We start from the raw sequence: 20,511 nt of genomic DNA on the forward strand, positions 1-20,511 counted from the left end.
TCATTCTATCCCTTAATCTTTCTTCTCATCCTTCACCTACTTTTCCATGTTTTCATCCTTAAGCCCCCAGGGCTAGTCAAAGACTTTTAACAATTCTTTTCTGGATCTTACCTTTCTGTGGTTTAAAGTACTCCTGTTCTTATTTTTCAGTTAACGAATATTATTAAGTAAGTGGGTAAAAGGCTTAAGTTACTGTTAAAGTAAAAAAAGATACACAAGGACACTGTACATGGGTGGTGCTTGGCATATCAAGCCACAGAAATGGAGTTTAATATCTTAAGCTAAGATTATTTAATCTGTAGAAGTTCCTGGACTGCTGTAAGTAACAATTTAATCTAAGCAATTGATTTTCATATCATTCTCCTTGCTTATTAAAAATAATCTTGTCATAATGGCAACTCTTTTACATAATCATACAATATGATTTAAATATCCAATTATTTTTCTCTTTAAGTTACATGTTAGTTCTGAGGAAAAATAGAAGGAACTGAAAAATAAAAATAGATGCCAAGTTCTGCTACTTTCTGCACCTCCCCACCTCCCCAAAGATTTATTTTATATGTCTGAGTACACTGTTGCAGTCAGATCCCATTACAGATGGTTGTGAGCCACCATGTGGTTGCTGGGAATTGAACTCAGGACCTCTGGAAGAGCAGTCAGTGCTCTTAACTGCTGAGCCTTCTCTCCAGCCCATGTACACCCTCCTCTTGTAAGAGGGTATTTTTTTTTCCGTCAGTGTAATAGAAAAGGTACATGGCATTATTGGTATTTAAGTTTCTCTTCACAGTCATCTTCCAGCTCTTCATTTAAACTCTACCAGCTTCTTCTCATGCCTATTTAATGGTACCCTAACTATCTTTTCAGATTTTTTTCTCTGAATCTTACCACTTATTAGCTATATAACACCAGGCAGGTAAATAGACCTCCTGTCTCTCATTTTAAAGACTGTCTATAAAATCTTGGGGCTGCAGAGATGACTCGGCAGCTAAGACCCCTTGCTACTCTCCTGGAGGAGCAGGGTTGAGTCCTCAGCACTCACATATCAGCTCCCAGTCACCTCTACCTCCAGTTCCAGTGGACCTAACACCTCTTTTGCCTTCCTCCAGCACAGGTACTGATGTGATGTACATTTATAAAAGCAGGCAGGACACTTACATACATAAAATAAAAATAACAGTAGTCATTTACTTTTCGAATGCTTATGAGTAAGTGAAATAATAAACACAATGCTGAGGAAAAAATAGAAGGGGCTGAAAAAAATGGCAAAGGTTTGAGGATGTAGTAACTTTGTGGTTGAACACATCCTGGTATATGCATAAAGACTTGGATTTCATTCCTAGCACTGCAAGATTATAAAAATAATCAGACACTGAGTTCCTTAACTCAGTCTCTAGTTGGTATTCTAAAAATATGTTCCATGAAGACACATAGTTAGGTTCTAGGTACTATCAATATAGAATTCTACAAACTTCTCACAAAAATGGCCTTGGAAGTAATCAAATATTATTAATTATATTATTATCAGGTATTTTCTATAAACTGCTTTTTATATATCTGATACATCTTAAATCAAGCTCATTCATTTGCTCTTGGGATTCAAATTTTTAAACTACTATCACAGATTCAGAAGAGCTCTCTTACAAAAGGCATACTCTCAAATAGCTTCTAACACTTCAACTTTTACTTTTTATTGTGCTATTTTTTACAACTTCATTAATTGTAACTATCCTTTTGCTCATGAGATGAATCAGTTTTTAACTATTTAAGCCTACTTATTCTTCAAAGTCCTTCATTCTTTGTGAAATCTTCCCACTGGTAAACACTTAGGTTTCCTAATTTTACTGTATAGTCGTATTAAATTGAAAAGGCGGCTGTCAGTTTTTATTTCAGATTGATTTATTCTCATAAGGTTTTGTCTGCATGTATACTATGTATACTATAGTGTGCCTGGTGCCAGCAGAGGTCAGAAGAGTCTCAAATCCCCTGGAAGTGAAGTTGCAGATGGATGTGAACTCCTTGTGGGTACTAGGAACTGAATTCAGGTCTTTGCAAGAATAGCAAGTACTCTTAATAGCTGAGTAATCTCCACAGACCTATATTTACCAACTTTGAACTTAAGTTTCTTAAAATTTTTTTTAAGTTAGAGAGGTGTGGTAGCACATGCCTTTAATCCCAGTACTTGGTATACAAAGGTAGGTGGATCTCTTAGAGTTCAAGACTTGCCTGATCTACACAGACACTCTGACACTCTAGAGCTATAAAGCTATAGTGAGACCATGTGTCAAAGAACACACACACACACACACACACACACACACACACACACACACACACACACACATTTTGGATCTCAGGAATGAACTCAGGTCAGCCTTCACTCAACTCAGACATCTAGCTGACCATAGTTTCTTAACCTATAGGAAAGTAAGACCGCTTGGCCTTACCTAGTTAAGATCAGTTCAGAGGTATCACAACATGATCTGCTTGAAAAGAATGACTACTGAGGCGGAAAGCTCCTTTAAACTAACTGACTTAACTGGATAACTTAAGATGTGTCTTTTATTACTGTGAATGCATCTTTATATTTTAAATTAGGTTGAGCTATTTGTTTCTCACAATCTGTAACAGTACTAAAACAACCAAAACGTTTAGCAAGGAGGGTAGATCATTACCTACAAAACACATGATGAGCAAAGATTTGTCTATTGCACACCAGTGTTCATATATTCTGTAAGGTGAGAATAATGTAAAGCATAAAAAAGTATGTTTACTTTGATCCTATTAAAATATGAGTTAAAACAATATAAAAGATACAAATGGGGAGATGGGAGATGGCTCAGAGGTTAAGAGCATTAGCTGCTTTTCCAGAGGGCTCGAGTTCAATTCCCAGCAACCACATGGTGACTCATAACTATCTATAAAGAGTTCTGATGCCCTCTTCTGGTGTGCAGACATATATGCGGACACTACACTGTATAAATAATAAATAAATGTTTGAAAAGATACATAGTAAGAGGCTAATATCACTATCTGGGGAAATCATATATGTTCATTTGTTAAACATTTATTTATTCTTTCTTCTTTTCTTTCTTTTGATTTTACAAGACAGGCCTCTATGTTGCCCTGACGGCCCTGCAGCCCGCTCTGTAGACCAGGCTATCTACAGATTCGCCTGCCTCTGCCTCCTGAGTGTTGGGAATAGAGCTCTGCCACCATTTGGCTTATTTAACAGGCTCTTAAATATGGAGCTAAGTGCTAGGGATGCAAAACCAGAAGTAATCTTTCAGTCCTCAGGAAAGGAGGATACTCATCAAAATATTCCAGAAACAACTGTCACTATTAATTATTGTTAAAAAAAAATGCCTAGTGTTCGAATTATATACAAAAGAGAACTTAGAAAATAATGGAAAGTTTCCTTAAGGAAATGATAAAAGAATGAGGTAATAAGGAATCTTTTTCAAAAAATTAATTTTTACTTAATAGTAGATAGAAAATGCACTGCTTTTGCATTTCTACTAATAACAATAATAACTTTAAAAAGAATTTGCCATGGCTGGAGAGATGGCTCAGTCGTTAAGAGCATTAGCTATTCTTCCAGAGGATCCCCATTCAATTCTCAGCACACACATGGCAGCTCACAACTGTGTCACTACAGTTCCTGGGGATTTGATACCTCAGACAGACATACATATAGGCAAAACATCAATGCACATTTAAAAAAAAAAAAAGAAGAATCTGTCTTTTTTTTAAACTTTAGTATTTTTTCCTCTAAAAAAATTATTTCTATTTAGTGCTACATGTGTGTGTACAGTTGGTCATTTATGACTGGATAATCTATCAGTGGAGGTGGGCATGAGGCTCATCTCCAGAAAAGGCCGATTCACTTTAGCACCAGTTAATTGCCTGTAACTCTTTTCATCTAGTGACAGGGCCTTCAGAGATACTTAATGGACTGAGCAAGTGAGGGTGTGTGTGTGTGTGTGTGTGTGTGTGTGTGTATGAGTGTAACAATAATTAAAGAAAAGGTCAGGAAGTTCAAAGGGATTGGAGGGGACATGGGAAATGTGTAGAATGGAAATGATGTGTAAGTATTTTCTACATAATCATGTATAACATTTTCAAAAAGGTAATAAAATCAATATAAAAAAATCTCTATTCTCAGTCAGTCCTAGTTGCTAGGCTTAAATGAAAGAGATAAAAGGCACAATTTAGAAAACAGAAATAACCACCCAACTCTGAAAAGCAGATAAAATGTTTTAAAAATTACAAAACTGGATCACAGTGCACTAAAATTATCAAATCATTCAAATGGAGTTGACTTTGTACCTTCTATTAAAAAAATCATCTCCTGTCACAACAATAAGTTTAATTAAAATTTAGACCTATCTAGAATTTAAAGCCTAGAGTAATCATCATGCTGTGGACTAGATAACCACATGTAGAGTTTGGTCCACTGTAAGTGCACATTCATAAATCAGTCATGGATGACATAGCTTATCCCAAAGAATGCTCTATAAAGCACATAAGCTATCCATTATTTGAAAAAGTTATGTGTCCGGACAAATTTGAAGAGAATACTATATTAACCAAAATTATTTTCTTTCCTTTGAAGTTTTCCATAATTGCTAATATACAGGCCCCCAAATCATTTGTCTAAAATTTTAAGTTTAAAAAAGGGTCTGAAAATATAATAATGATATAATTTATATGCTTGACAAATTCTTCCCTGAACTATTATAAGTATTTAAAAACAATTTTCATTTCATCTGATCTAACCACCCACAAGCCCTATTAGGGATGTTATTTAATACTAGATACACGATGATATCCCTTTAAAATCTAAAAGTTTTTTAAATTTCAAAATAAATAAATATGATAGGAGTTACCCAGAAAGCATTATGAATCTATAGTAAAGCACAGTAAGAGGAAACCTTGTCAAAGCTATGAACATGAAACTCACTTTTAAAAAGTATGACAAAGGAAGTGCTGGACTCAAGTATGACCGAAACTCAACTATAAAAGGCCATGCTGCCTCAACATCTAATAAAAATGCACAAAATTAGTGGCGTGAAATGATGTAAAACAAATGTTTTATTCTTATAGCATCTGATGTAATACCATTACATCCTAGTTTTGTAAGACTTGAAGGGGTCTCTCTATCTTGGTAATGGGAGACCCCAGCATGGTGGACTTCAGCAGAATAAAACACTCCTAGCATTAAAAAAAAAAAAAAAAAAAGACTTGAAAGTAAGAGAATAAAGACGTTCACACATTCTTTGTAAATTTTCATCCCAAAGGTTTATTTCTGAGTTACTTTAAAAAAAAAATAGGTCATATGGACCACTTTTGAAGTTTTAGTACAAGAAGCTGGGCCTGGTTTTGGTAGTAAATATTATATATTATTTCTTTAAAAACTTATTTATTTACTGGGTGTACCCCCAACCCCCTTCGTGGTTGTGCATGTATGTGTTTATAAGAGCTTGTGCTTGGAGGCAAGAGCTTTTGCTTGCCACCATCTCTCTGCCTTGTTCTTAATGGTATATTACATACATGTTTATAGAACATATTGCATTCTATTTAATTATTTAAATAACTAAAAGGCCACTCCTTCGTTTGGCAATTCCATAGCAAATTTCTGCTAATTTAGTTAACTATGCAGCTATGAGAAAGAATGAAAATGAGACCTACACAATGGCTGGAACCACAAATCATTTTGGAACACAATTCTTACTTTTTTCTCCATCAAGCAATTTTTTAAATAAAGTGTAATAAAACTGACTGATGTGTTTATAAAAAGATAAAGAGAGGGGGGATATGTTCTATGGAGGTGTGGTGAGGTGTGGGGGAAGGAGATGCCTCCGCAGGCCCATACTAAGGCATCCCTTCCCCCTGAGGAACCAGCTACAGGACAGGACAGTATGGAACAGAGTTTATTCAGGGCATGGAGAGGGGAGTCAAGAGGGTAGTAGAGGCAGAAAAAGGGAATGCAGGAGGGAAGGAAGGAGGGAAGAAGGGAGGGAGAGAGATATGGACAGAGAGAGAGAGAGAGAGAGAGAGAGAGAAGAGAAGAGAAGAGAAGAGAAGAGGAGGGGAGGGGAGGGGAGGGGAGGGGAGGGGAGGGGAGGGGAGGGGAGGGGAGGGGAGGGGAGGGGAGGGGAATAGAGGCCAGCATGGAGAGAAGGGGGGATGGAAGGGAATGGGACAGAGGGGGGAAGGTAAGGTAAGAGCAAAAGCAAGAGAGCAAGAGAGAGATGGGGGCAAGCAGCCCCTTTTATAGTGTCAGGCATACCTGGCTGTTGCCAGGTAACTGGGGCAGAGCTCAGAATGCTAACATTGATCATATGTCTATCCTGTGGCAAATGAGACATAAACTTCTGACAGATAATAGAAAAAAGCAAAAGCAACAGAATCCCTAAAAAAAAAAAAAAAAAAAGCAATCAACCAGCATAGAACTTCTGTTGTTAAAATAGGCTGCTGGCAAATATATAGGGTGGTATTTAAATCCTTCTATAAGTATATGCTTTATACTTAGTATTTTATTCATTGACATAATTCTCAGGCTCATTTTTTTCTAGATGTGAACATATATACTGAAAACAAAGTGGTAAACAAATATGTGATATGGGGAATAAGTTCAGACTCAAGTAAATCATATGTTAAATGTTCTTTAGCATAGATAAAGAAATGAGCATCTATGCCAGTGTTGTCCTTAGCTTGGAAGAAAAAAAAATCACTTAATGTAAGTGATAAGACCTCATTTACAGAAAAAAATATGTAATATTCATATATGTCAAATTGAGAGTTATTCAAATGTATTACTAGTTATTTTTGTTAGTATATAAAAATCTCATCTGTCCTGGGTCTTTTTTTTTTTTCTTTTTTTCAGAGCTGAGGACCGAACCCAGGGCCTTGCGCTTGCTAGGCAAGCGCTCTACCACTGAGCTAAATTCCCAACCCCTGTCCTGGGTCTTTAATCACGTGAAATAAAGCCTGACCCTCACACACATAAGTACACATATTCAGTTCATGCTATCAATCAGAGCCCCCATGATGCAGAATTGAAAGAAAATTTGAATTGCACTTAAATACAAGTCTTGCCCATTAAGTCAGCTTACCAGATTTGTGCTTCTTGTGTTTTCCTTTCTTTTTGATGATCAATAATTTACTCTGGATCTCAGGTTTGTAAGACTTGAAGGGAAGAGAATGAAGACCTTCACGCTTTCTTTGTAAATTTTCACTCAAAACATCTTTCAATTTCTTTTTTTTCTTTTTCTTCTTCTTAGCCCTCATTTTAGTTAGCTTGAGTTTCTTGTGGCTCTGCAGTGAGTGCTCTAACAATATATCCCTTACAGCTTTGCGGCAGTTAATGTCCGGGTGATCAATGTGGCTTCCATTTATATGAATTTGGCAAGATTTCAGAGCATTTTCTTTCAATGGATTGGATTCTGTCTTTATTTTGGAAGCTTCACCATATTTTTCCTGATTTTCTATGAACCTTATTTCACCTGGACTGAGTGGCTCTCCGAAGCCAGTAACTTCTCCTGGACTTCTGGGTTTCTGCAAATTTTCTTTACAACAATCAGTTTTTTCTATTTCACAAGGCCTGTGAACTTTAATGTCACAGTTGGCTTTTACTTCCACCTCAACAGTGATGTCATGATTATCAAAGTTCATTTTAGCAGGACAATAGGCTGGGTCAAAATCAATTTCCTGTTCTTTCTTGAAAGTCAAGGGCAGGCCTTCTCTATTACATCTGTGTTCTCCATTACTTGTATTAACATAGTCACACTTGAATTTCTCCAGTTTAATCCGCGGTACTCTTTTTACTTTAATGGGTGGAACTGGAAATTCTGGGGCCTGAAAGGGTCTCTGTTTATAAATTCGCACATCTGCACCACAAAACTGTGGAAAATGTACATAAGCATTCTCCAGATAATCATAACCAAGGATAACTTCCCTGCACTCATGAATAGGCTGCCCGAGCACAGCATCTTGAACTTCTTTCTGTGTTTCATACACAAAGTCACAAAGTCCTTTAAGTAGCCATACTTTCTGGTAGAAAGGTAGCTCGTGAAAAGGTCTTTCTTCCAATGGATTAACTTCCCCAAGAACCTTAAAAAACTGAGGACATAAGCCAAGTTTTTCAGCACAGTTCCCGGGATTCTCAGTCTGCCCCACAGCGGTGTACCACTGTCGCACCTTCTGTCTCAGCACGGCTTCCCAAGTTCTGTAAGGCAGAGTAGGTCTTCGATGTAAGGTAGGCCTGCGATGGGGAGGGCTTAGTAGAGAAGTCATTATTTTAGATAGAAAGGCATTACACTGAGGCATCAGAAGACAGCGTTCCAGTTCATAAAAGACAATTTCTGGCAAGTTTAGAATCTGTTGGGCTAAACAAAGGAAATGCCCAATGGCGGGGATCTCCCACATGTTCTCCATGCAGGCTGGAGCTGCCTGAGCAAGGAGCTTTCTTTCCCACTCTTCTACTTCCTTTTGGCAAGCTTCTTCTGCTTCTTTTCTTTCTTGCTCCCGAAGCCTAAAGAAATTGAATACAACTATTACTTAAAGATAGTAGCACAAAACACTGAAATTTAAAGTTACATTTACCTTCGGTCACTAAGACATCTGTTCTATACTTCCACATCAGTAAAACATGCTCCATTAAAGTATGCTCAGTTCCCCTAAGGAGAAATGTGTAACCCTGTACCCTCAGTTTTGCTAAAGGAGAACTATCACTATCACCACCTCCAGGGTGAAACTTCATCTTTCAACGCATACCTACTTTAGCTAATAAACACAGTGAATTTTGAGTGTAGTTATTTCTATACTATGATTTCATATAAAAGCAAAAACAGTTTATATTTTTGACTACACTACTCCATTTTTAAAAATTATAGTAATGGGGCTGTGAGATAGATAGTTTATAGAGTGTTTGTCTAGTATGTAAGAAGCCCTGAGTTTGATCCCCATTACTGCATATAAACTGATGACATTTTTGGCATATAATGGGTAAGAAACCAACCTGAAATATGAGAAATACTACCTCAAAAAAAGAGAAAGTTTATAGTAAATAACAATGACAATAATAAAACGACAATAAAAAACAATTTAAGCGGGGTTGGGGATTTAGCTCAGTGGTAGAGTGTTTGCCTAGCAAGCGCAAGGCCCTGGGTTCAGTCCCCAGCTCCAAAAAAAAAGGAAAAAAAACAATTTAATCAAGAAGTTACATGCTTGTTATTGTTACATGGAGCTTTAGTACATGTAACAAAGAGCAAAGAGTACACTATAAAGACGCTGTAGGAGATATTAGTAAAGTGGCTGCTGCATAAGCATGAGATTTAAGTTTAGATTCTAGCACCCATGCAAAAGCTGGGAACAGTGGTATGCACTGTGAGTCCAGTACTTTTGTGTGGAGGATGAGGGTACAAAGTAGTATAGACAGATGGATCCAAGGAGTTAAATGACATGACAGGCCTGCCTGAAAAAAAATTAGGGGACAGAGATAGAGAAAGGCATCTGATGCTGAATTCAGGTCTTTACACACATGCACTTGCAAATACACACACACACACACACACACACACACACACACACACACACACACACAGACACAGGTATACACACCATAAACGCACAAAAAATTACATTACTAGCCTATATATAAAATGAGCCAAGATGCCCATCACAGATAAATAGATAAGGAAAAATGTGGTAACATACATGGCATATTACTTAGCCATTAAAGAAATCAATTTCTGTTATTAGCAATATGGATGGAACTGAAAATTATGTAAGTGAAATAAACCATAATCAGATGACAAAGGTTACAAGTTTTTACTCATCTGTAGAGACTAAAAAGTCAATCTAATGGAAAAACCAAATGAAACAATGATCACGAGAGACCAGCAAAAAGGACTGTAGAAAGCAGCCAGAAAATACCAAAACACAGGAAGAATTAATTCTGGGTTTCAGCAACTGTAATCTTTTTTTTTTTTTTTCTTTTTTCTTTTTTTTGGAGCTGGGGACTGAACCCAGGGCCTTGGGCAAGCGCTCTACCACTGAGCTAAATCCCCAACTCCAAGGATATTTGAAAAAGTCACATGAAACCCACTTTATAAGCAGTTAATTAGTTTCCTCACACAGGGAATTTTGCCTCTTGGCAAAGGCAATATATTGCCAAATAAACAGCCCAGTGTCAGGCGCATATATGTGATACTCCCCTTTGAGTTGTCGGTCAGAGGACAGTATCCCAGAGATCCTCAGAACAATACACACTATTGACATTGCTCTTTGTTGCCCATTAGAACTTAATGGTTAGGCCCTATTGCTGAAGATACCACATAGGTCATAGGACATGGAGAAATCAACTTGGTACCAAGCAGAGCTTCCTTCCTGCTGGCTTTCATAGTACTGGAGGGTGTTGTGTAGACTGCTGGATAAACAAGTCTACAGTCTCCCCCAGCTGAGAACCTGTGAACTACAACAATAAGCACTATGGCTAGATATGCTCGTGGGTCCAATGGTGATACAAATGTTATAGGGATAAACAGCCACTCTGGTTGGGTTTATTAAAGCCTGCTCCAAAGGAGAAAATGCAGGCCTGGTACCGCCAATTTGCCCAAGGACTCATGGCCGGGGAATTCACAGGTCCCAGGAATGGACCTACACTTATTCTGCTAAATGGCCAGTCAGTCAAACTGCCTTCTAAATCCATCACTCCCTCTGCCCACAGATTAGTACTGTTATCAGACCTTACCAGAGATGTGAGTGGATGATAGCAAACACAGAAACTCACAGCTAGTCAAAATGCCGAGAATATGTTGTCAATGGACTGCACAACCATAATTAGGTCACTAAATCACACCCCACCAACACTCACGGACCACTGTAGAAGAGGGGATGGAAAGAGTGACAGTAAGAGTGAGGGGAAAGGCAGGACAGGATGACAGGAATGCTGTACTCATGAATTCATAGCAGCTGTGGCTGGCACAAGACACGCTAGTCACCATGTTAGCACGGACAGGAAAGGACTCACAAGGTCTACCCATAACTGATAAGCTACAGACCAGTGATGGTGCCATAGGGAGGAAGTTTTCTTAAGAGTGTGTCCCTGGTAGGGTGGCCATGCTGCACTGGCTGTGGACATAACCAGCAGTATACACATGGGCAGCACGGATTGGATTTACTAGGTTGTTTTGAAAAAAGAGAGAAGACATGAAAATGAGGAAAAAGCTTAACAGAAGTAAATTTGGGAGGAGTTAAAGGGAGGAGTTGGGTTAAATAAACTACATAGCATGAAATTCTCAAAAAGTTAACAAATATATCTTAAAAATCAATCAAAATGGATCCAGAAATGACACTGATGTTAGAATTAGCAGACACTGACAGCTATTGAAGCTATATTTTGGCATGGCTAAGTAGTTCACTTAAACTAGGTATCTGTGGCACAAACCTGTAATCCCAGCACTTGAAGACAGAGGCAGGTGAATTGCTACAAGTTCAAATCTATTCTGGTTTATGATAGTGAGTTCCAGGTTAGCCAAGGCTATCTAGTGAGAGCTGGTCTCAAACACAGAAAACAAAACCAAACAACAGTAACAACAAAACCTCACTTAACTTGGAAAGTATCTAAACAAATAACAAAACAATGTCGGTGGTGGTGGTCCACACCTTTAATCCCAGCACTTGGGAGGCAGAGTCAGGCAAATCTCTGAGTTCTAAGCCAGCCTAGACTACAGAGTGAGTTCCAGGACAGTTAGGGCTACACAGAGAAACCCTCTCTTGGAAACAAAACCCTAAGGTCAAAAACCAAAACCAAAAGCCAAAAACAAATCGAACTTTTATTGATAACAATTAAAATGTTTGAGATTAAAAAAAAGAGAGAGAAGCCCACTAAACAGGATTAACAGCAATTAGAGATAGCAAGGAAAGAAAGGTCAGCAAATGTGAAACAAATACAGAGGAAAATACTTTAATGGAGTATTTAATGAAGAAAAAATGATCATAGAAAGAAATTATACAAGAATGATTAGAAATAAAACTGTTAATCATATGGGTAAATATATTAATCAAAAAGCAATGTCTAGTTTGTTGTTAAAATAAAATGGATAAATTATTAATACAAAACGATATAGGCAGGGCATGAGAAGGAAAAGCAGGTGGATCTCTGAAAGTTCAAAGCCAGCCTGGTCTACCTAATGAGTTCCAGGACAGCCAGAGTTACTCAATGAGATCCTATCTCAAAAAACAAAAACAAATGTACAACCCCCAAACTATAACTAAAACAAATAAAACAAAAAGATGAGGTAGAAGAGGTTAAAATCAAGACAAAAGTAGAACATGCAACTTTTATATCTGTGGAAATAGTTCCAATAGAACTAAATTGTTTTTTTCCGTACAGGTGTCAATGTATACTGCTTACTAAGAAGGGCAGGAAACAGATGATTCTGAATCTGGGACTTAAAAATAAGTTGTAACGAGACTGTTCAATCTTCTCCCTCCTTCCCTCTCAAATTGTCTTGTTATTTATTTACTTATTATTTTATGTATATGTGTGCTCTGCCTACATGTATACCTGTATGCCAGAAGAGGACATCAATCAGATCACACTGCAGATGGTTGTGAGTTACCATGTGGTTGCTGGGAACTGAACTCAGGAACTCTGGAAGATAAGTAGCCAGTATCCTTAACCACTGAGCTGCTTCTCCAGCCTGAGACTATTTTCTTTTACTAGATGCCTTAACAGTACTATATGACTTTATAATCTACAAACTTTAAAAAAAAAAACTTAAATCAAAAATTTAAAACCTAAAGATGAGCTGGGTTATATTCAAAGATCCTGTTTATCTAAGTATAGATTTTATTTGTTTACCAATAAATGAAGTTTCTCTAGACTTATAAACTAGGTCAAGCAGAATTTCCTCTTCAAAATTCTGCTGTTAAGTATATAGAATTTTCATTTCCCATAAAATTTAATTAAGCTTAAAAGGCCGTTGTAAGATCCTGTATCTGTTAGAATATCAAACATTAAAAAAGGTGGCTTACTTACTATGGTAAGTAAAAAGGGTGGTTTACTTGTCTCTATGTTTGATCAACTTTTCAGTATAACCTTTGACTATGAACTCACTGTAAAATCAATTAATGGCTATTAAAACCTCTCAATCCTAAGTCCAGAGATCAATCTATGTAACTGTACACACAAGCAAATTTAACAGCATTTATGACAAATTTCTATCTTAAAATCAAAATGTAAGGACTTGAGACATGGCTTAGTAATTAAGTTGTCCTCTGTCTTATATATATACACTATATGTAGTGCACACCCCTCTCCCCATCTCTGTCTCTGTCTGTCTCCCTCACTCACATCCCACACATCACACATTTAAAAGAAATTCAAGGCTGGCAAGATGACTTAGCAATTAAGAGTAGTTGCTCATCTTGTAGATTTAACACAGGTTTAGTTCCCAGTACCCACATGGCAGCTCACAAATGTCTGTAACTTCAGTTCCGAGGAATCTGACAGCCTTTTCTGGCCTCCATGGGCACCAAGTACATGTACATGTATGTTGTACATACATATATGCAAATGAAAAATACACAAAAATAAATGAAAAACATAATTAAAAAACCAAAATGGCTCTCTCCTCCAGCCAAGCAAGATGCCCAAAGGAAAGAAGGCCAGGGGGAAGAAGGTGGCCTCGGCCCCCGCCGTGATCAAGAAACAAGAGGCCCAAAAGGTGGTCAATCCTTTGAGAAAAGGCCTAAGAACTTCGGCATTGGGCAGGACATCCAGCCCCAAAGGGATCTCACAGGCTTCGTCAAATGGCCCGGCTACATCAGGCTGCAGTGGCAAAGAGCCATCCTCTATAAGCGGCTCACAGTACCTCCTGCCATTAACCAGTTCAATCAGGCCCTGGGCAGGCAAACAGCGACTCAGCTGCTTAAGCTTGCCCACAAGTACAGGCCAGAGACAAAGCAGGAGAAGCAGCAGAGGCTGCTGGCCCGCGCTGAGAAGAAAGCTGCTGGCAACGGGGACGTCCCAACTAAGAGAGTGCCTGTCCTCCAAGCAGGGGTCAAAACAGTCACCACCTTGGTGGAGAACAAGAAGGCTCAGCTGGTGGTGATTGCCCCTGATGTTGACCCCATTGAGCTGGTGGTTTCCCTGCCTGCCCTGTGTCGAAAGATGGGGGTGCCCTACTGCATCATCAAGGGAAAGGCCAGGCTGGGGCGCCTGGTCCACAGGAAGACGTGCACCACTGTTGCCTTCACACAGGTGAACTCGGAAGACAAGAGTGCTCTGGCTAAGCTGGTGGAAGCTATTAGGACCAATTATAATGACAGATGTGACGAGATCCGCCGCCACTGGGGAGGCAACGTCCTGGGTCCTAAGTCTGTGGCTCGCATTGCCAAGCTGGAAGGGGCAAAGTCTAAAGAACTCGCCACTAAACTGGGTTAAATGCACACTTAAGTTTTCTGTACATAAATATAATTACAAAATTATCTTCCAAAAAAAGCAAAAACAAAATGTGTAGTACCTTGTTTTTGCCCAAAGAATGAATTCACAGGTTGAGTATCTCTATTGAAAATGCTGGGGATAAAAATTTTGGGATTTCATAGTGTTTGCATATACTTAAAGTATCATGCAGATAGAATCCAAATTTAAACATGAAATTAATTTATGTTCCACATATATGACTGAAGGTATTTTTATGCATATATGTACCACTTTAATGAGCCCATGTACTGAATGCAACCCATATAAACTTTTTAAATTTTGAGTGTACATTTCATCAGGTGTGAAAATTTCCATTTGTGGTGCTACATCAGACCTTCAAATTATCAGACTTTGGGAGTATTAAATCTTTTTATTTGAATACAGGATGTTCAACTCCTATGAAGGAACACCAATACTAAAATAGATAATAAAATCATAATAATAGTGATAATAACATTAATGAACCCCAAGTAGAGAAAGAAAACAAAAGAGAATCATGGTATTCTAGAGGCAATACAAATATGTCAATGAATTATTCTTTGTACTGATAAAGAAAAGTTACATGTTTCTGAAGAGATGGAAAGAAAAGCAACTAGTGCTTAGGAGAAGAATGAAAAAGGACATTTTCAGATGGGAAAAAACATGGACTGTTTTTGCCTAAATCGGTGTTAAGGAGCCTTTGGTTATTAGGTTAGCAACATGGTAGTTTCTGAAACTATTCACCTAATGGAGACACTAAAGTACACACACACATAGAATGATGAGATGACTTCTTCAGAATTCCACAGCAGGTCAGGGTAAGAGAGTGTAAGTGTAGAGTTTACTTGGCAGACTAAAGTTAGCACCAATTGGTTACTCTTGGAAGGAAATTAAGCAATGATATAATTCTGTTAGGTCAGGTCCCTAGAAGAGCCACTCTGCAGTTGAATTACGATGCTGACAATTCTATATGCACTGTGCAGTTACTTAGGGGATACTGCTCACAGTACTACTTATCAAGAGCTCTTTTTTCAGGGGAGGATGCAAGAATCTAGTCCAAGACTTTGGCTTCAGTAAGGAGGGGTAGAGAAGGAGTGTGTGTGGGTATGGAAACACATGGTTGCTATGGGTGCTTGTTTGTTTGCTTTGTTTTGTTTGAGATAGGGTCTCACTTATGCAGCCCAGGTTGCCTGGAGCTCTCTATACACTCCAGCAGAAATCTTACTGCTTGTGTCCCAGTGAGCACCACATTCTGGGATTTAAAACAGGACTGTGGAGTCTTTCAACTGATCCTCAACAATGTGGTAAATAGGGAATGGGAGAGCCTTAGTATCTAGAGCTCCAGAGATAATGTATGTAATCTACCATTTTTTAATTTATCCTGTGTATATGAGTGTTTTGCCTGTATGTATGTGAACCTCAGATGTGCCTAATGCCTGTGAAGAAGGCACTGGCTATCTGAAACTAAAGTTACAGAGAGTTGTGGGCCTCTCCATTTGGGTGCTGAGAATTGAACCTGGGTCTTCTACAAACAAGAGCTGCCAGTGCTCTTAAACACTGGAACCATCCACTTCCCAACCTCCACTCCTGCCCTTTTGAGACAATGTAGCTCACACCTTTAATCCCAGCAATGGGGAAACAGAAGCAAGTGCAGTCACGGTTTACATAGTAAGTTACTAACTAGTCAAAGATACATACATACTGAGACAATATCTTGAAGGAGAAAAAAAAAAAAAAAAGGCAGGTAGGCTGAAGCTTTCCACATTTTCCTGATAAGACAGATTTTAAAACCAGCTCACCAAAACTTCAGTGACAGCCACATTAGTAAAATAAGAGAAAGCTGGGTTCAGCACACTGACTGCTCTTGAAGAAGTCCTGAGTTCAATTCTCAGTAACCAAATGGTGGCTTACAACTATCTAAAATAGGATCTGATGCCCTCTTCTGGCTTGCAGGCATACGTACAGACAGAGCACTCATACATTAAATGAATGAATGAATGAATGAATGAATGAATGAATGAATGAAAGAAAGAAAGAAAAAAAGAAAGAAAGTAAGTAGTAGAATGTTACCTCACAATTCTACACCTTCTGTTTAGGGAAATATTAAAAGACTAAGAATCATAAAGAACATAATTACTCATTTAAAAAAAACCCAAATGAACAAAACAATTGACCCTATTTTTTTCCCATATAAGTTCCCATTTTTTAAATGTTGTTTCTTACAGACCTGTTTCTTACATTTACCTGCAACTGTATGAAATAGTAATAGAAATTCTGTAGTTATTTTAGCTATGCATAATTTAGAAAGAACATTGCTAATGATAAATGGCTTTACTAAAAAAAAAAAAAACACATTTGAAAGTATCACTAGTTTTACAAACTTTTTTTTTTTTTTTGGTTCTTTTTTTTTCGGAGCTGGGGACCGAACCCAGGGCCTTGCGCTTCCTAGGCAAGCGCTCTACCACTGAGCTAAATCCCCAACTTACAAACTTTTAATGAATGCTTATTTTAAATAAAAGAGGAAAAAATATAGACCTCTCTTTTCAAGTTTGCAATCCAGTAAAAACACAGAAGCTTCTATTAAAGATTATCCATTAAGGAAACGCTACAATGGAAGCAAACTGAAAGCATGACTAAGGAAAAGCTAAGGCATCTGCATTTTAAAATAAGTAACATATATTATATTTTAGGAACATTAACCACTCTTATCAGCTAGGTTTTTAACATCTCTGCTAACAACAGAACGTCAAAGTTAAAACCAAAAAGGAACTTAAAGTTTAGTAGGAAAGTTACAGAAGCCCTTTATATGATCAGAGACATACATTTTTTTAAAAAAGCGCAAAGTAACCTAAATTATATCTATGTACTTTTCCAGGAAAATTAGACTTCTAGTAGTATGTCACATCTCTGAAAGTAAGAACCTAAAATAATCAGAAACTCCTGATTATATAGTCTCCTGACTCAGCAGCTCCACTTAAGAAATATATACCTGGCCACATGCCCTCACCTTATAAGAGAGTAGTCAGGAGCATATAGTTTCTGGTATTTGACCTGGAACGTCAAGATTTGTATGGGAAATTAGTAAAAGGCAGGCTAGAGAGATGGCTCAGTGGTTCAAATGGCTCGGTTGCTCTTCAAGAGGTCCTGAGTTCAAATCCCAGCCCACGTGGTGGCTCACAACCATCTATAATGTGATCCGATGCCCTCTTCTGGCATGCAGGTACACATGCAGACAGAGCACTCATGTACATAAAATAAATACATAAATCTTAAAAAAGAAATTAGCAAAAGACTAGAAAGCTATAAAAATGTAGGATGATAACTGTCAAATGTCACAGCTATTTTTTGTTAGAGAATTTGAAAATAGATTATAAAATCAGATTTCTATTTTACAAACATGTAGAAAATGCTTATTGCTCTAATTATGGTGATTTCCAAGTCAAAAGATGAGTTAGTTCATACAAGTATGTGAAACAATGAACATTAAAGGATACAATGTCTTATAATCCAAACAGTAAGTTTTATAAAAGTGTATATGAAAGGATTTTAAATACACTAAGATATCAAACTACTATCTGATGACATATTCTATGCTGAGTAAGATGTGCATGCCTGATACCTCAGCATTTGTCCTATAAGACAAGAGAATCAACCAATCTCTCTCTCTCTCTCTCTCTCTCTCTCTCTCTCTCTCTCTCTCTCTAATTCTAGATTCAAGATTTTATGTAAGGAGTGCCGATATGTCCTTGTTTGAAAGTATTATATAACTTTTTGTTCAATAAATAAAGTCTACAAAATATATTCTTCCTTTAATGGTTCAAGGTCACCATGAGAAATAAAATGAAGTGGTTGGTATATTTTTACAGTTACAATTATTTTAGCAACCATAAATTAACTAAATCTAACTCAATTTTCTGAGTCTTTGACTTACTATATTGATGTTTTCTAGATCAAAAGGCTCTCTCTGCACACAATTAGCACAAACTGTTTGCTGTCCTGTCAGCATTTTCCTAAAGATAGCTAACTATAAATTTACAAGCTCAGTTATACCCCCGGCCCTCAATATAGTTTAATGTGCAAATCACAATAGAATGAGTAGAGCATAGATACTGTTAAACCAATAAACAATCTCCTTAGTTTAAGTGAAGGATAAATGAACTAGATGAAGTCAGAAACAAAAGACATATATAGACATGAAAGATACTTGGGAGATAAACTGTCATAATCTTGGAGTGTATTCAAAATGCATGTAAGAAATATGAACATTTCCAGAATGAACTTCAGATTTCTAACCTGTACAGTACAATAGATGGTAATATCATTCACCAAAAAAATGGCACTGCACTGATGCTGAGTCTAGGAAGTAAGCCTGTGGGTTTATAACTGAGTCAGATATGAACAATTTAAAGATACTGTACTAAGTAGCTTTAGTTTGCCTCTACATTCACCCCACTCTCTGCTGTACAGATGATCTACAGGCAACCTCATCCTCTTGGTGCCCTTGAATTCAGTCAATGGAGACCTCTGAGAACTGATCAGAAAGTATTTATTTTATTCTTTTGGCTCCCTCCTTAGCTTGAGTTGAACCCTTTAATAAGAGATGTCACACTTTCAAAAGAATTTTTCATAACTCCTTCCTAAGTACCAGAAACTACTCCCTCAAATGATTCCGTGAAGCAGCAGGGAAGAAATGCTTCCAAATTCATTTTTACAAAGCCAGTCTTATTCTGATATCAAAACTAATAAAAAGACAACAACAAAAAAGAAAACTACAGGGCAACATTCTCGATTGACATATATGCTATAGAATTCAATAAAATACTAAAAAAACCCCAAACTGATCAATTAATATGTACAATATATTTTATGTTGTGTGCGTGTTACACGCCTGTGGCATTGTGAAGGCAAAGTTAATGTTGTTCTACTGTGCTCCATCATATTCTGTTGTTTTGGTTTTGTTTGATATCTCTGATATAGGGTCTTACTATGCAGTCCTGCTGTCTTTGAATCTATGTAGAATAGGGTGGGCTGGAACTCACAGGAATCCACTTGTCTCTGCTTTCCAAGTGTTGGAACTAAAGGCATATGCCATCACACCAGGCACTTCACCTCATTTTATGGAGAAAGGGTCTCTTACTGAATAAAAACATGAAATGCTAGTGTGAAAATAATATTCTACCTAAGTACACAGTTTATGAAAGAGCTTTATTTTTGATATCAACCCAAACAGCGGAAAACACACACTATCACTGAAGTCAATATAGTCTGCTAGTATAATACAATTTTCCTTTTTAAAAATTAAAAGTAAGTGTGTGTGTGTGTGTGTGTGTGTGTGTGTGTGTGTGTGTGTGTACCCGAATGTGTACATCCATGCATATGTACAGATGTGTGCAGGGGAGTATGTGCTTGGTCTAATTACAGAGATTGGTATTGTGTGTCTTCCTCTATCACTTCCAACTTATTTTTCTGAAGCAGGGTCTCCCACCGAGCTTGGAGCTCACCAATTGCTTAGACTGACTGGGTGGCACAGCCAGGGGATCCTCCTGTTTCTGCCTTCTAGTAACAGATATGTGCTGCCACATCTAGCTTTTTATGCATGTAGTCAGGATCAAACTCGGGTCCTAATGCTTCACCAGCAAGCACTCTACCCACTAAGCCTTCTCCTTAGGCCGAATTTGGTTTTATGAGATAGGATCATAACACAGACCATGTTGACCCTCAAACTCCCAGTGAAGCCAAGGATGACTTGAATTTCTGATCTTCCTACCAACTCCTTCCAAGTGCTGAGACTATACATGTACGCCACCATGCCCAGTTAATCGGTACAATAATGGGTTAATTTTTATAATTAAAAAATTACAAGTATGTAGTAACATTTTACATTAGATGAAGCACAAACTGACAGAATTAAGAAATAGCCAAAGGGGGGTTGGGGATTTAGCTCAGTGGTAGAGCGCTTGCCTAGCAAGCGCAAGGCCCTGGGTTCGGTCCCCAGCTCCGAAAAAAAGAAAAAGAAATAGCCAAAGGTCACTTACACTACA

The 20,511-nt window shown here is 37.7% G+C and overlaps 1 protein-coding gene across 8 annotated transcripts in view; it reads right to left on the bottom strand.

Annotated features, from left to right (window-relative positions):
- The window catches only part of Brd10 (bromodomain containing 10), a 79,614-nt gene that overhangs the window by 37,653 nt on the left and 21,450 nt on the right, over positions 1-20,511 (bottom strand). For all 8 annotated transcript variants that reach the window (XR_015627076.1, XR_015627073.1, NM_001419462.1 and 5 more), the window contains 1 exon segment: positions 7,116-8,533. Coding sequence is in view for 5 of the 8 variants with exons in the window: in NM_001419462.1 (NP_001406391.1) it covers positions 7,116-8,533 (1,418 nt within the window). In the remaining 3 variants the exon portion in view is untranslated.

This window comes from Rattus norvegicus, chromosome 1 (assembly GCF_021556685.1).
Source record: "Rattus norvegicus strain SHRSP/BbbUtx chromosome 1, alternate assembly SHRSP_T2T, whole genome shotgun sequence".
Taxonomy (NCBI): domain Eukaryota; kingdom Metazoa; phylum Chordata; class Mammalia; order Rodentia; family Muridae; genus Rattus; species Rattus norvegicus.